This window comes from Curcuma longa, unplaced genomic scaffold (genome assembly GCF_044706935.1).
Source record: "Curcuma longa cultivar G26 ecotype Majalengka, Jawa Barat unplaced genomic scaffold, ITB_CL_G26_1.1 contig_28113, whole genome shotgun sequence".
Classification (NCBI taxonomy): domain Eukaryota; kingdom Viridiplantae; phylum Streptophyta; class Magnoliopsida; order Zingiberales; family Zingiberaceae; genus Curcuma; species Curcuma longa.
The window spans coordinates 1-17291 of NW_027433623.1; the positions used below are offsets into that span (position 1 = coordinate 1).

Sequence of the window (17291 nt, forward strand, 5' to 3'; positions counted from 1 at the left end):
CAGAATCACATTTAGTAGATAAATGAATATAGCCACGTAAGCCCCTCCGTCGTCCCCTTAGGTAATATAGGTAATAAAGCCTATGAGTCGCAATAGCTCTACCATCTCATTTATGTAATCTATGAAAGCCATATCTACTCCCCAAACTGGACATCTATATTTCTATACTCAATTTTTCGAATCTATGCATCAAGATCAAGTAATTCAGTCGTTCCTTCTTTATTCTCACTCGTTCCATGCTTTTCTTAGTTCTTGTCCGGGCTCTCTCGTATGCGATATATAAGTTCTCGACCAGGCTCTCTTTCCTTTTCAGCTCGTGAGTTCGTACTCTTATATAATTTCATTTACTTAACTACAGGTATATAGTCAAATAATGTGAATATCTGAATAGTCATCTGACTGGTATAAAGAATAGAATCATCTTGAATGATTACTCCTCCCTTCCTTCTTGATGGTCACCCTCTATCAGTTCGAGTAGCATGTGTCAAGCTAATAGCATCTGCAACTTGAGTGTACTTTCGAGCTTTCAAGAAAGCATCTTAGGCAGCCGTTTACCGGCAAGGGGGGACCTTGGTCCACTCATTGCCTTGCTCTATTGGAACTTATATTATAGTAAGGCTCGATCTACTTTCATTCAATAACGTGGTCTTCTCAATTCCTAAGATGCAAGATGACGATCTGAACATGCTATCTCAGTATACCATTCCCAATAACTTGAGCAGCAACGGAAACTAAGCCCGGTCGAGCACATCTCTATCGCATACGCTCGAGCCCTGGACAGTAATGATGATACAATCAGATTCTGATGATTAGTATATGATTGATGTGATTTTGAGGCCGCCCTAAAATATAGTAAATTCCATATTTCGACTGAATATATAAAGGGCAGATCTTTCCCAATATATATACAGGGTTGAATATAAATTGCTACATTTACTATATTTTGGGGAGTTAAATTGCGTAGCAATTGTAGCAATTTAACTCCTCTGCTATGCAATTTCACTCCTATGCGTAGCAGAGGAGATAAATAGCCCCAAAGGCTATTTACGACTAAAGGAGATAAATAGCCCCAAAGGCGTAGACTAACTGTATATAATATAAGATAAGTACCTCTGCTACGCAGAGGCATATAAATAGCCTTTGGGGCTATTTACGACTAAGCCTAAAATAAATATAAAGGAGATATCTCCCCAAAAATATAGTAAATTACGCAATTTATACAATTTACTATATTTTAGGAACTACTACTTTTGCGGGCACGACTAGGGCGAAGACTGATGAATAGAAGGAGAGAGAGAGAGGGAAGCAGCGACGTGGAAAGGAGGGTCGGAATTAAATGAACGACTGCAGCTGAAATACGGATAGCCATGAACTCTTTGAATGAACTCTCATCTCTCGTTCCATCCATTAGTCACACGTCGTTTCACTCGTTCCTCTCCTGAGTCCGAAAACTAAAACAGGCTTTCTAGTTTTGCAGGTAAAGTCAAAGAATAAGATTTTTCCCTCTCCCACGTCGCTGCTTTCGTTCGGCCGTCGTTATCATATCACTCGCTCCTCTCCTTAATAGTCGAGCCCTATGTCCCTATCAATAGTTGTATCATCACGTCACTCTCTTCGTCCCGATTCATTATATAATAAGAATGGTAGAGATCCTTATCGTCAAAGACCTGATTCCATTTAACTTCGTGTCCGTCGGGATCAAATCCTAACTCCCGGATTCACTCTTTCCTCTTTGGTCTCATGATGAACTACTTTCTTTCCTCTCCCCTATGGTCTCGTCCCTTTCAGAAGTCAGAGTCCCATGAACGAATACCAGATATTGATCTTAGTGCTACGCCTGCCTAAGCATCTGTTTGGTTTTGGTGTTTTCCCGTCCCAGTAGCGTACTTATACTTATCTACTTATCTTATATTATAAGAATAATAATTACCGGCTTAAGAGCTAACTACGGGCCTTCTATCCTTCTCCTTTCCAAGTGGTGCCTGGGGAGCTCCTATTCAATCAGAGGAGACCGGAAAAGAGCTACAACAGGAGGGAACGACTAAGAGGAACGAGCGAAGCGACGTGGGACTAAAGGAAGGGACAACAAGTGCTCGAGCGATAAGCGAGAGGGACGAGCGAAGGTGGCGACGGCTAGACGTGGAGTGAATGGCCAGGAATGAACTACTCTTGCTGCGATAGCGACGTGATTCTTTATACTCATATGAACAGAAGGAACTTAACAACAGAAGGACTCTTTCCCTTAAACATATGACAACAGAAGGACTCTTTCCCTTAAACATATGCTGCAGCTAACATGGCTTATTCTTATTATAATATAATGAACTGAGGGCTTCAACTCTTTACGTCGTTTTCACTCGTTCCTTTCTCTCTTTCCATTCAACTACTATTGAAAGCTCAGATAAACCACGGGTTCGGGGCTACAACTAATCCATTCTAACCATTCACAGAGGAAGGAGCTGCTGCCGAAGTGCTCACGTACTTTCTCCCCAAGCTAGAGTCGTTCATGGGGCGAGTGATAACGACGCGGTGCTTGGATGGCGGCTCAGGATCAGCCTCATTAAAACCTTATATTCCCTGAGGAGCCACGTGGAAAGGCTCTTTAATGGAACTTTAACTTTAGCTGGTCGTGACCAAGAAACCACAGGTTTCGCTTGGTGGGCCGGGAATGCTAGACTTATTAATTTGTCCTTTGTCCGGTAAACTACTTGGAGCTCACGTAGCCCATGTGGGATTAATCGTATGAAGGGCCGGAGCAATGAACCTATTTTAAGTTTATCATTTCGTACCAGAGAAAGCCATGTATGAACAAGGATTGATTTGACTTCCACACCTAGCTGAACAAGGATTGATTTGACTTCCACACCTAGCTACTCTAGGTTGGGGGGTAGGTCCGGGGGGGGAGGTTATAAAAACCTTTCCATACTTTGTATCTCTTTGTATCTGGAGTACTTCACTTAATTTCCTCTGCAGTCTTAGGCTTTGGTGGTGTGGTATTTATCATGTTGGGCCCGAGACTCTTTCATAATCTTTTCCATTCTTCGGTTATGTATGGAAAGATCGAAAGAAAATGACTACGGGTATGAACAGGTCTAGGTGCTTTTCTTCTAGTTCTAGTACTCAAGGCTCTTTCTTTTGGGGGAGAAGGGTGGATTGTTAGTGTAGACGATTTATAAGATATAATTGGGGGACATGTATGGTTAGGTGCCATTTGTCTACTTGGTGGAATTTGGCATATCTTAACGAGCATGGGCTCGCCTTTGTATGGTCTGTAGAGGCTTACTTTTTTGTCTTATATCTTACTTTTTTGTCTTATATTATAGTTGTTTAGGTGCTTTCTCCTTTCACCGCTTGTTCTTTCGTCTGCTTTCATAATAGCGCTTATCCTAGTGAGCGGGGGGCCAGAGGTCAAGCATTTACCTTTACCAGAGACCGCGCGCGTAGGCTTGATCGCTCTAGCTTGCTTGGGGCTAAGGTCGGATCTGCTCAAGGACCTACTGATTTAGGTAAATATCTCATGCGTTCCGGGGAGGTTTTTTCTTTTATAAACTATGCGCTTTTTCAATGATAAATGGTCGGAAAAGAAAAAACGGGTTGAAATTGGCAAAAAAGACTAAACGGGAATCCGGAAGGGCTTGTATTTTTGGTTGAAATGGGATGGTCTTCAAACTCCCGAGATGCAGTCTAGACAGCGGGCTCCCCCTTTTCTGACTGGACTGACTCGGGGAAGGTTTGACCTCCTCCCAAGCATGCTTCACAGCCACTCATTCGTCCTAACCAGAATCTATCTCTCAGCGATTCCTTTCTCCGCTAATCACCCCTTCCCAACCTGCCCGCCCGATCGATCGTCGGTTGATCGGCGAATGAATAGGGGTTGATATGGTTCTAAGTTGTCGGAACGAATCGTTTGTTTGCTTTATCGAACAAAGCTTGATTAGGGGGTCGTCGGTTAGCCCTATCTTCTTTTCAACCATGACAGCAGGTGTTGACCAGCTTTGCGAGACGGACGGACACGAAGAAGAACGCAGGCAGCGGAAATGCACAAGAGTTTCACTTCTCTTCCCCACCCGTAGAGTGAATGGCCCGAACTTAATATAATATAGTCTAGTCGTCGGCCCTTACTATATATTGAACTTATATTATAGTATGGCGGCCCTAATATATCGGGAATTTATTATAGTATGGCTTAGTCGTAAATAGCCCCAAAGGCTATTTATCTGCTCTGCGTAGCAGAGGAACTTATATTATATACAGGCGGATTAGTCTACGCCTTTGGGGCTATTTATCTCCTTTAGATTGATTTTAGGGCTTAGTCGTAAATAGCCCCAAAGGCTATTTATCTGCTCTGCGTAGCAGAGGAACTTATATTATATACAGGCGGATTAGTCTACGCCTTTGGGGCTATTTATCTCCTTTGGGAATTTATTTATAGTATGGCGGCCCTAATATATCGGGAATTTATTATAGTATGGCGGCCCCACCATATATTTGGCGGTCGGCCCTTACTATATATTTGGCGGTCGGATAGTCGTAAATTGCTACGCAATTTACGACTATCCGATCGACTATCCGATCGCCAAATATATAGTAAGGGCCGCCTTACTATAATATAAGTTCCTCTGCTATGCAATTTCACTCCTCAATTGTATATATTAGGGCCCTGTATATATATTGGGGAACTTATATTATAGTAAGGCGGATTAGTCGTAAATAGCCTTTGGGGCTATTTATCTCCTCTGCGTAATTTACTATATTTTGGGAATTTATTATAGCCTAATATTAAAGTAAATTCGGATTAGTCGTAAATAGCCCTTGGGGCTATTTATCTCCTCTGCTACGCAATTTACGCCAAATATATAGTGGGGCCGACCGCCAAATATATGGTGGGGCCGACGACTCCTTCATTCACGACTGTTGCTAGAGTTCATGACTCAACCACAAATCCGTTGAATGAAAGTACTCCACTAGTTAGAAGGAAATCCCTTTACTTCGCTTAGTCAAGTGAGGCGGGTCCATTCGAAGTAAGGTAACAGGATTCATTAATGCACCATCTTTAAAAGATCTCTTCTCGGGATCCGGGCTTTTTCGAGAAAAGGTCCCATCCTTCAATAGTTTGATTGGGTCGACCAGGCCAGGATCATGAGTGAATAGAAAATCGAAAACGTACATTGCAGTTCCAGCGGAAATACTGTGTTTAATTCTACCACTTCTACTAGGAGTCGCCTTTTTAGTGCTAGCTGAACGTAAAGTAATGGCTTTTGTGCAACGTCGAAAGGGTCCTGATGTAGTGGGATCGTTCGGATTGTTACAACCTCTAGCAGATGGTTTTAAATTGATTCTAAAAGAACCTATTTCACCAAGTAGTGCTAATTTCTCCCTTTTTAGAATGGCTCCAGTGGCTACATTTATGTTAAGTCTGGTCGCTCGGGCCGTTGTACCTTTTGATTATGGTATGGTATTGTCAGATCCGAACATAGGGCTACTTTATCTGTTTGCCATATCTTCGCTAGGTCTTTATGGAATTCTTATTGCAGGTTGGTCTAGTAATTAGGGGGGCGGCCGTTCGGTCGCCTATGATAGACGGACCAATTGGTCAATAAAGGGTTTGTGCCGCAGGTGTTGAACGATCTACTCTACACAGGTGTGGGCTTAGAGGGCTAGGGCTCATAAAGCCTTTCTTTCATTCAGAAAGAGGGCCCTGGTCCTTTTCCGGGCCGGGATCGAGAAGTGGAAGTCATCAAAAAGAGATCTTTCTCTTCGCACCTCAGATCAAGAGGAAAGGTAGCTTGTCAAGCTGGCCTAACTATTGAAAATTATAGCAGTCTTTGTTCCGGCTGTTCTTCTTTGTCAACGCAGACCCCTACTTGATGAATGAAAGAACATGAGAAAGGTAAAGGGCCGACTATAAGGGCAGGGCCGAGTGATAACGACGGGATCGACCTAAAGGGTATAAAAGATAGGCATATTTCGACCGGGCAGATCTTTCTACGTTTTTCATAGTTTCGGATTAGTCGTAAATAGCCCCAAAGGCTATAATTGACTTTTATATTAGGCCCCAAAAATCTAGTAAAGGAGATAAATAGCCCCTTTGGCCCTACTTACTATAATTAAGTTCTAATCCGCCTGTATATAATATAACTCTGCTACCCCTGATTAGTCTACAATAGCCCCAAAGGAGATAAATAGCCCCTTTGGCCCTACTTACTATAATTAAGTTCTAATCCGCCTGTATATAATATAAGTTCCTCTGCTACAACTTACTAGATTTTTGGGCTGGAGTCGAAAATAGACCCAAAGGCTAAGGAGATAAATAGCCCCAAAGGCGTAGACTAACTGTATATAATATAAGATAAGTACCTCTGCCACGCAGAGGCATATAAATAGCCTTTGGGTCTATTTTCGACTCACAAAGAGGCATAGCAGAGGTCTTTATATTATAGTAAGGCGGTTTATTCTACGCCTTTGGGGCTATTTATCTCCTTTGGGGCTATTTACGAAAGGAGAGAAATAGCCCCTTTGGCGTAGACTAACTGTATATAATATAAGATAAGTACCTCTGCTACAACTTACTATATTTTTGGGGCCCAATATAAAAGTAAGTTAATAGCCAAAGTCTTTACGACTAAAGGAGATAAATAGCCCCAAAGGCGTAGACTAACTGTATATAATATAAGATAAGTACCTCTGCTACGCAGAGGCATATAAATAGCCAAAGTATTTACGAAAGGAGATAAATAGCCCCTTTGGCCCTACATTCATAATAATTTAAGTTCTAATCCGCCTGTATATAATATAAAGGCCTCAGCTATGCACTTTTTGAGTCGAAAATAGACCCAAAGGCTAAGGAGATAAATAGCCCCAAGAAGATAAATAGCCCCTTTGGCGTAGACTAACTGTATATAATATAAGAGTTGTACCTCGGCTACGCAGAGGCATATAAATAGCCAAAGGGGCTATTTACGACTAAGTAGACTAACTGTATATAATATAAGATAAGTACCTCTGCCACGCCTCCTTAGAGTCGAAAATAGACCCAAAGGCTATTTATCTTCTCTGCATAGCAGAGGTATTTCCTTTTTAGTAAGATGGTTTATTCTACGCCTTTGGGGCTATTTATCTCCTTAGCCTTTGGGTCTATTTTCGACTCACAAAGAGGCATAGCAGAGATATTTCTATTTTAGTAAGATGGTTTATTCTACTTAGTCTACAATAGCCCCTTTGGCTAAGGAGATAAATAGCCCCAAAGGCGTAGACTAATCCTACTAAATATAAGAGTTGTACCTCTGCCACGCAGAGGCATATAAATAGCCTTTGGGTCTATTTTCGACTCAAAGAGGCATAGCTGAGGTCTTTATATTATAGTAAGGCAGATTAGTCTACGCCTTTGGGGCTATTTATCTTCTCGGGGCTATTTATCTCCTTAGCCAAAGTATTTACGACTAAAGGAGATAAATAGCCCCAAAGGCCCCCCATAATATTAAGTTAAGTTCTAACTGTATATAATATAAGATAAGTACCTCTGCTACGCCTCTTTGAGTCGAAAATAGACCCTTTGGCTAAGGAGATAAATAGCCCCAAGAAGATAAATAGCCCCTTTGGCGTAGACTAACTGTATATAATATAAGAGTTGTACCTCGGCTACGCAGAGGCATATAAATAGCCAAAGGGGCTATTTACGACTAAGTAGACTAACTGTATATAATATAAGATAAGTACCTCTGCCACGCCTCCTTAGAGTCGAAAATAGACCCAAAGGCTATTTATCTTCTCTGCATAGCAGAGGTATTTCCTTTTTAGTAAGATGGTTTATTCTACGCCTTTGGGGCTATTTATCTCCTTAGCCTTTGGGTCTATTTTCGACTCACAAAGAGGCATAGCAGAGGTCTTTCTATTTTAGTAAGATGGTTTATTCTACTTAGTCTACAATAGCCCCTTTGGCTAAGGAGATAAATAGCCCCAAGAAGTAAATAGCACCAAAGGCCCCCCATAACATTAAGTTAAGTTCTAATCTGCCTGTATATAATATAAAGACCTCAGCTATGCTGAGTAGAAGAAATAGCCTTTGGGGCTATTTACGACTAAGTAGACTAATCCTACTAAATATAAGATAAGTACCTCTGCCACAACTTACTATATTTTTGGGGCATATAAATAGCCTTTGGGTCTATTTTCGACTCAAAGAGGCATAGCAGAGGTACAACTCTTATATTATATACAGTTAGAACTTAACTTAATATTATGGTAAATTCGGATTAGTCGTAAATAGCCCCAAAGGCTATTTATATGCCTCTGCGTAGCCGAGGTACTTATCTTATATTATATACAGTTAGTCTACGCCTTTGGGGCTATTTATCTCCTTGGGGCTATTTATCTTCTTGGGGCTATTTATCTCCTTGAGGCATATAAATAGCCAAAGGGGCTATTTACGACTAAAGGAGATAAATAGCCCCAAAGGCGTAGACCAATCCGCCTTACTATAATATAAGTTCCTCTGCTATGCAGAGTAGATAAATAGCCTTTGGGGCTATTTACGACTAAGCCTAAAATAAATAGAAAGGAGATATTTACCTAAAATCAATATAAAGGAGATATTTACCTAAAATAAATATAAAGGAGATATTGACCTAAAATAAATATAAAGAAATTGCCCAAAAATATAGTAAGTTATAGCAGAGGTATTTATATTATATACAGGCGGATTAGTCTACTTAGTCGTAAATAGCCCCTTTGGCTATTTATATGCATCTGCGTAGCAGAGGTACTTATCTTATATTATATACAGTTAGTCTACTTAGTCGTAAATAGCCCCTTTGGCTATTTATATGCCCCAAAAATATAGTAAACCTTTACTATATTTTTGGGCTTAGTCGTAAATAGCCCCTTTGGCTATTTATCTGCTCTGCATAGCAGAGGAACTTATATTATATACAGGCGGATTAGAACTTAATTATAGTAAGTAGGGCCTTTGGGGCTATTTATCTCCTTTGGGGCTATTTACGACTAATCAGGGGTAGCAGAGTTATATTATATACAGGCGGATTAGAACTTATATTATGAATGCAGGGCCAAAGGGGCTATTTATCTCCTTTCTTGCAGGCCCTACAAATATAGTCAATTCTTGCAGCAAATTATAGTATTACGAACTTAATATATATACGGGGTGTACCTGAATGTACGTTCTCTTCGGGGATCGCAATTATACTGGTAATGATTTCAGTATTTGGGAGATATACGACCATAGGCTTCGACCGGGCAGATCTTTCAAATATATATACAGGGTTGAATATAAATTGCATAATTTACTAGATTTTTGGGGAACTTATATTATAGTAAGGCGGCCCTTACTATATATTTGGCGATCGGCCCTTACTATATATTTGGCGGTCGGATAGTCGGTCGGATAGTCGATCGGATAGTCGTAAATTGCGTAGCAGAGGAGATAAATAGCCCCAAAGGGGCTATTTACGACTAATCCGCCATACTATATAAGTTCTCAATTGTATATATTAGGGCCCTGTATATATATTGGGGAGATAAATAGCCCCAAAGGCTATTGTAGACTAATCCGATCGCCAAATATATAGTAAGGGGCTATGCAATTTCACTCCTATGCGTAGCAATTTCACTCCCCAAAATATAGTAAATTACGCAGAGGAGATAAATAGCCCCAAAGGCTATTGTAGACTAATCCGATCGACTCTGCGTAGCAATTTATACAATTTACTATATTTTAGGCCATTGTAGACTATCCGATGAGCATCGCGACGTGTAGACGGGGCGACGAAAGCCCACTACAGTACAGTCGAAGTCAGCGGCTGAGTTAGCCTAGCCTCTACTACTATTTCTTCTTTTTAGTAGGCGAGCGAGTTAGCGAAGACGCTTAGGCTAATAAATAAGAGAGCGTCGGTGCTCCGCCTTCATTCTACTACGCTACGCAAAGTCACTTAGCTCGACGTTAAGAGAGGATAGGGGGAAGACCCTACATAGAAGAACCGCTCTTCGCTTACTAAGGTATAACCTTTCGCTCCCCGGGGCAAAGCCGCTTCGCACCACTGATAGACTACTTAAGATTCCATTTCAAAGGCGCTACTTTGTTTCGCAAGCCTTTGTCATTGTCAGTCAACTAAGTAGGGCGAAGAGCCCCCTGCGAATCCGTAAATCTGAGAGCATGCCGAAGTCCCCTATGCATTTCATTCTTTCCTCCACGGATCGAATTCCAGTACCTTACCCCCCATCATGGTGAACCTCTCCTTGTGATCGGGATGAGGTAGATGCCTCCCAGCTTTTGGGCGGATCGAATCGGAGTTTCCTTAGGTAGCCACCGACCTACAGTTATCCTTAAACTTCCGTGCTTGGTGGAGAAGAAGCGAACAAAGGTACGCTCGCTTGCTGTCTTGTTCTCTGCCGCGGACTGGGATCGCTCGCCTGCTAGGCCCTCTAGAATCAAGTTGGAGCAACATAGTATGAGAACATATTACCCATCTTCGGGGACAAGGGGCGAAAGGACCTCTCGATCTACTTACTGCAGCCCAGGACGGGCGTCGTCGTCTAGGCGAAACCTCTTGCTCTGATCTCCCCGGAGCCTAGGACGTTGTCTGGGCCAAGAGCCATAGTTAGTTGCTGTTTCCATTTGGTTGTTCTTTCTCGTTGTTGATACCGGCAAGACCCAGCCAGATGATGATGTCTGCTGGTTGGTAGTGAGAGGACTCTGAGTACCCGCAAAAAAAAGGGGCGCTGGTGAAAAAACAAGAATTTGATTGAGTTTCTTGCTCTCCCTTAGCTGCGGGAAAGGAGTCTATCTATCTGCCTAGCTTTGTTTGGTAGATTTCCCCCAACGCAATTCAAAAACGGGAATTCCACGAATCCCTGAGGTGGATAAGTCCGACGACTCAGCAGCAGTGCGGAATTGAGTTTCTCGTCCGGTGGATCTGATCTATAGTTAGGGCGCCTTACATACCAAAAGGTTCGAAGAAGGAAGGCGCATGTTAGTATATAACCAACCCACCCTTCTTTCTGTATAACCTATGAACATTAGTGAAGCGGCTGGATGCATAAGGGAAGGTTTGTGAGACCTTAGTCGGGATGCATAGGGGAGTCAACCTACGAGCACGGAAGAGCCGCAAACTTACTAAATGAAGGGCACTCTTTTCTAAGTAAAGGAAAGCCGATCAGAGTGCCCTGTTGATGACTCCATCTAAAATACAATAGGGACAGCCCGGCTGCTCGTTTCGTATCTTGAAGAAAGTAGGCCTGCCTTGACTTTAACTTTAATAGCGGTCGGGTCAATAATTGCTATGCTATTGCCCTACTGATTTAAGGCCGGAGCCCGATCCCGAATGCGGGCGGGAAATTTATTATAGTATGGCGTGGTCGAGGTCGAAACTGCGAGCGAGATGGTTCTTAATAGTACTCCCTTTCATTGCCTTATGAGTTTGAACATCCTAAAATCGTACCGATGTCTACTAAAACCTACGGGCGGGTGCTCCGCAACAGCGGCAGTAGTGAACATTGCTACTAAAGAAGGTCGATCCCGTCGTTATACTCGGCCCATGGGCAGCCTGTGCCCTATTACTATTTGGTTGAGTTCGGCACTAATTACTAATTAAAGTACGCGTTCATAACCATATACATATAATAAGGATACGGGAGAGGGAAAGAAGTAGCTCGCCCTTACTATATATTTGGCGACAGCGACGTGAGGAACGAATAGCTCGCAGGAGAGGGACTATAAATAGTGACTGAGTTGGGTACATAAACATTATATGTATTAGCTGGTGCTGGTGCCCTTGCTAGACGAGTGTAATCAGTTCCGGTAGCAAATGTAGCTTCATAAGTAGTTTCTGTAGCTGTTCTTTCTCGTTCAAAGATCTGTTTCTACTATATGCTTAACACTAGCAAGTCGAACAAAACAATTAAACTCTCGGGTCCCTATAGATAGATGTTGTTTGAGCAGCTTATATATGAGATTTTGATGTACTTCTTTCCGCTCCCGAGTAAATAATGAATGATTTGAACTCCTTTTAAGTGGTCCCTGACTTGAATCCGATCTGTCCTTCTTTTGAAATAGGGTCTTTTCCCGTCCCAGTAGTCCCTACCTGATTTGAGTTTGGAATGAACTCACGTCCATCCTACGCGTGTGCGGCTTTGACTACGTGTGTGCCTGCGCGTCATTATCATTCGCTCCTCTTAATCACTCCTTCCCTGATGCCCTTTTCTCTGCACAAGCGTGAATCAAGACGCGTCGTTATCACTCGCACCTTCTGGCAAGGTCACCCCGTCGTTATCACTCGGCCCTATTCAAATCAAAGACCTCTTCTCGTCTTTTTTTTACATTCTTTTTGGAAGCTAGGTAGGTGCGTAAGGAATAGATCTTGACGCCAGTCCCTCAAGCGAGTGTGCCCCATCGCAAGTGCTCCTTAAACCCGTTATCTCAAGCTACATTGGTTCTAGTCCAGAAAGATGGTTATGCCGGAGTCCCGAAATACTGTTCTCAAGCTATGGGAAAGCAAGAGCACTGGAAGAGAGCCGGGGGCGTGGAAAGGAAAGGGGGATTGCTAGTCATCTTTCTTTCTTCTCAGTCTTAGCTCGTTATCCACCGTATAGCATAAACAAATGTGAGCACTGGCCCTCGCAAGAGTATACATCATCACTATACTTTGAAAGGTAGAACATGAGACTGCCTATACGATACGCATGGGGATCTCCTTTGACTCATAAGAATCTCTAGAGCATCTAGATATGCTATAACAAGTCTCTCGGCCCGGCCATAATCAACTACTTTCTAGTCAGTTCCCGTAGAGTGCTAGTTGGATTCTGCGGTTATAGAATGATCAGTTTGAAAAGAGACTGCTTTCAAGGTTGACTTAGAGAGGGAGGAAGTTCAGGTGCCTAACGAACAGGAACTGCTGGAAACGAACTATTCTTCTATTCGAAGACTCTTTCTAGTATAAGGATAGGCCAGGCCCTCTTACTCGTTTTGATCCTTACGCTCTTGAGTAAGGGGATTGGTATAACATATCGTTTTGAACTAAAGTGAGCTCTTACGCTCGTATGGGCTATTTTGATCGGTCACCTCAGGGTTCAAAGGCGGATGGATAGCAAACCATAACCATGGAAAGATCCATAACATGGGAAGGATAAAGGGGACAGGGACGACTACTATTGGGAGAACTGCTAGTCTCCTCCGCTCAGTGTAGTTGCTGACCCAGCGGATGACTATTCTTTAGACTTGAAAGGAAAATCTCCTCGTATGGAATCAACTATAATAGAGATTTTTTAGATGGCGAAGATGACATATGTACCTAAGGAGTCGTTTCAGGTTCAGGATATCAATCCACTTCAAGCCCTAGGAAGACAACTCCCCTACTTTAAAGCCAAAAAGAGGGTCACTGTACCCCGGCTGATTAGACGCGTAGTTGTACTTACTTTGAGCCAACCCCAAAGACCTCCAAGGTAGATTTTAAAGTAACCTAGTTTAGTTTTTTAAAAAAGCGCGCCAAAGAATAGTATTCAAAATAAAAACAAGGAAAGCGGGGAAAGAAATCCATCCAGCCCGTCAAAGGAAAGACATGTATCCATTATCTACTAGAGCCTTCTATTCTACTATTTGACCCTGAACTGAACGGGACATTGAGAGTCCCTCCTTTCTGGCCCTCGAGATGTAGTACTGGAAAGAATCACTACTGTTTTCAAAATCTCAATCTTCCTTCCTGCATGGATAAAGAATAATCATCCTTCTTTCTTCCTTGGCTGGTTCCGCTTGAGGGGTGGGGTGAAGGGACTCGATTTCAATAAGATGGGATTTTGAGCTTAGCACTCCAATCCTTTTTTCTGCAAAAGAGTGTATGGCAACTCTCACTCATACGAAAAGAGTATGGAGGAAAAAGAGAAGGGCCGGAGGGATCGCAATACCGTAATTCAGGTCCGAGTGACAACGACGGCGATAGCTCGAGCGTATGCGAGAGGATATGTAATAGCTCGACTGATTAAGGGTATCCGTAAGGGCCGAGTGAGAAAAGATTCGCCTGTATATAATATAACCCTATAAATCTAAATTCCGATAGGGGCATCCGAGAAGCCCTAAAATAAATCTAAATTCCGATAGGCCCAAAAACCTAGTAAGTAATTATGTCAATGGTACACCATTGACGACCTGTTGCTGCAGGTCTTTCTACGTTTTGAATAACGTCGGATAGTCGTCGGATAGAACTTATATGTATGGCGGAATTTATATTTATTTTAGGGCCGCCATACTATATAAGTTTTAGTCGTAAATAGCCCCAAAGGAGATAAATAGCCCCAAGAAGATAAATAGCCCCAAGAAGATAAATAGCCCCTTTGGCCCTACCTGTATATAATATAAGTTCTAATCAGCCTGTATATAATATAAGATAAGTACCTCGGCTACGCAGAGGCATATAAATAGCCAAAGGGGCTATTTACGACTAAGCCTAAAATCAATATAAAGGAGATATTTACCTAAAATAAATAGAAAGGAGATATTTACCTAAAATAAATAGAAAGGAGATAAATAGCCCCTTTGGCGTAGACTAACCCGCCTGTATATAATATAAGTTCCTCTGCTATGCAGAGTAGATAAATAGCCAAAGGGGCTATTTACGACTAAGCCCTAAAGAAAGATAAATTCTATAATAAATTCCCAATATATGTTAGGTACTACAATATAAGTTCGCTATTCAAAACTACGAAAGATCTATGGTATTTCCTTGAAAAGAGCCCCCTACTATATTAAGTTCTCAAGGATTGCTTCACGAAAGCACTTGAAGACACCCAAGGATTGCTTCCTGAAAAGGGCTTCAAATCGAGCTTGAAAAGCCTCGCTCGATTTTTCAATCACAAACCAATCTTAGCTTGCAATCGCTTTTAGCATGGTCGGCCCTATCTGTATTTCGAGCCCAGCAACTGATATATAGTTCATGGCTTTGGGCGTAAGCGTAAGTATTCACTCTATTCACTCTACCTAGTCCCAACCAAAGGTAACCGATCCGATAATAAGTAATAAGAAAGGCACTTATCCGCTACAACACGAAACCGATTCTATCGCCTAGAAACTAGAAAGGCGAGTGGAGAGTATGCGACCACGGACTCGATAACCTGCACCAGCTAACCTAATCAGACACGATCTTGTAAGACCTTACTTTGAAGCCCACAGTCCGATAAGTGATACAGATGCTAGAACAGCCTTCGCAGAGATTGGAGTCAAATTAATAATTAATTCGATCTATCCAGGCTTAGAAAACTCAAGTGCACACCACAAGCACCCATTAACAACGCATAATGCCGTAGCTCGTCCGAGTCAAAATTGCCGTTAAGACTCATACTGGAAATCTATCTGTCGCAGATGATAGGTCTAAGGATAATACATCCTATGGCTTAAATCTGCTAAGACGATGGACGTTCTTGTCCTTCAATGGGAATACGGGATAAGTAAGACGATGGATTGGACCGATTGAAGGTTCCATCAATGGGAATACGGGATAAGTAAGACCCGCATAACCCAATTATGCACAGGATGCAAGAGCCGCTGCCGCACAAAGTTGCCAATAGCAAACAGACGACGCTTACCAGCCCCTGAGAGGGTGCACGTCAAACGACCGGGGTGAGGGTTTAGGAGACCTATGTGTCCAAAGATCCCCATTAGGATAGGCTCTACCTTTCATGGTATGAGTCTAAACTCTCCCGAACAACACGAATAACGTAAATAGCAAGCCCGACTTACGGATTAACTCCGTTCCGTCACGCGCGATAACAAGAGAACATAGAGCTCCTTCTATTCTAATAGAGAGCATAGAGCTCCTTCTAATTCTAATAGAGAACATGGAGCTCCCAGCTCCTTCTAATGTCAGATACCCAAGCCAGATAGATTCTGATCAAGAAGCCTGTTCAAACACAACACATGGCGACAAGAAACCTGAGGGGAGAGTGATAACGACGGGAGAGAGTACCGAATTAGCTGTACCACAGATAGGCTGCTGCTTAATGGCTTGAATCTGTACCGACCGAGTACGAGTAAGTAAGTAGGCTACGCGTAAGGAATTCCGGTTGCTGCAATAGTAGAATCAGTGCCCGTTGGTGGAGCTACTTCTATGCGTATGCGTTCCTTCTCCTGAGCTCGGAAGTCATAGGGGACCTCACCCGACACTAAGAGTCTGAAGTGCCGATGCCGAACCCATACTTCTTGTCCAGAACTAGGAAAAGGGTAGTAATCTTTATTAGAACTAGGAAGGGCATTAATGTTTATTTTATTGTGCCGAACGAGGTGATAAAAAAGGGCGCTGCTCTTTATTCAATTTCACCTTGCCCTTTTTTATCCACATATCGTAGGCCTATCCTATTATAAATTCATATTATGTCTGGTGCAAGGTCCGGCCTATTTGAAATTCATATTATGTCTGGTGCAAGGGAGGCAGGGAAGGCAGGCTCACACTAATTAACTCTAACCCAATTTATATATTTTAGGTACTTATATTTTTGGGCACGACTATTATTATCTTTTGCAAGAATTATTGGAGAGTGGGAAGATAAGAGACTCTTGCTTGAGAGTCCTTAAGAAAGAAGAGACTAACAACAAATAGTAGCTGGTGCCCAGTAGAGAAAGAAAGAAAGAGATTAAGATAGATATGGAATCCCTGGGACGCTGTTCGAAAGCGAGAATATAACTTATTATACGCGTTCGGGATAGTCCATTAAGAAAGTGATCAGTGAATGGTATGAGTCCAGACCGAGTCCATTCCTCTTTCTTAAGTTAATGAGTTTGAGGAAGGATAAGGGCTTCATAAGTTCTTTCTCCTTAGTGAGCTCCAGGCTCCTATCCTTAATAAAGATCTGGTGCAATGCTATATTATATTAGACGGCTGCTCTTTCTGACCTCGGCGGAATTTATATAGGCCTTAAGAAAGAGTGATTGTTCGCCGGGACTCTGACTCCTGACTGAAAGAATTGCTGAGTGGAGATGGTATTCGTTCTAGGCGCTTAGCGTAAAAGATATGAAGCTGCAGCTGCCTTTGATCTTCATTCAAGTAGTGGGTGTTTTATCTGAATGGTCTTGCTCTCCTATGCTGTCCTTTGCAGTTAATTCAATAAGTTCAGCATTTTACAGGACGTTCAACAGTTATTATACGTTCTTTTCTGTTCCTTTTTCTGTCCCTCAAACAACCTACTCTCTCTATCTTAATCTTCCCCTCCCGTAAGTCTCCTTTACCCCGTAGAGTGAATGGCCCGAACTTAATATAATATAATTGAGTCTAGTCTACAATTGCCAGAGCGACATA

General features: G+C 42.3%; 2 protein-coding genes across 2 annotated transcripts; one reads left to right on the forward strand and one right to left on the reverse strand.

Moving 5' to 3' along the window:
* The first annotated feature begins 4369 nt into the window (after nucleotides 1-4369).
* Nucleotides 4370-6139, forward strand: LOC141819169 (NADH-ubiquinone oxidoreductase chain 1). Its single transcript, XM_074706513.1, has one exon. The coding sequence runs from the start codon at nucleotides 5252-5254 to the stop codon at nucleotides 5549-5551; it is 300 nt and encodes a 99-aa protein (XP_074562614.1). The 5' UTR covers nucleotides 4370-5251; the 3' UTR covers nucleotides 5552-6139.
* Nucleotides 6140-10234: 4095 nt separating this feature from the next.
* LOC141819170 (uncharacterized) lies at nucleotides 10235-10948 on the reverse strand (the record flags this gene model as incomplete). Its single annotated transcript, XM_074706514.1, is given in 5 exon segments — nucleotides 10235-10432; nucleotides 10434-10583; nucleotides 10658-10734; nucleotides 10850-10868; nucleotides 10870-10948. Coding segments are annotated over 5 exon segments (523 nt in total), but the record flags the coding sequence as incomplete, so codon positions are not given.
* Nucleotides 10949-17291: the final 6343 nt, after the last annotated feature.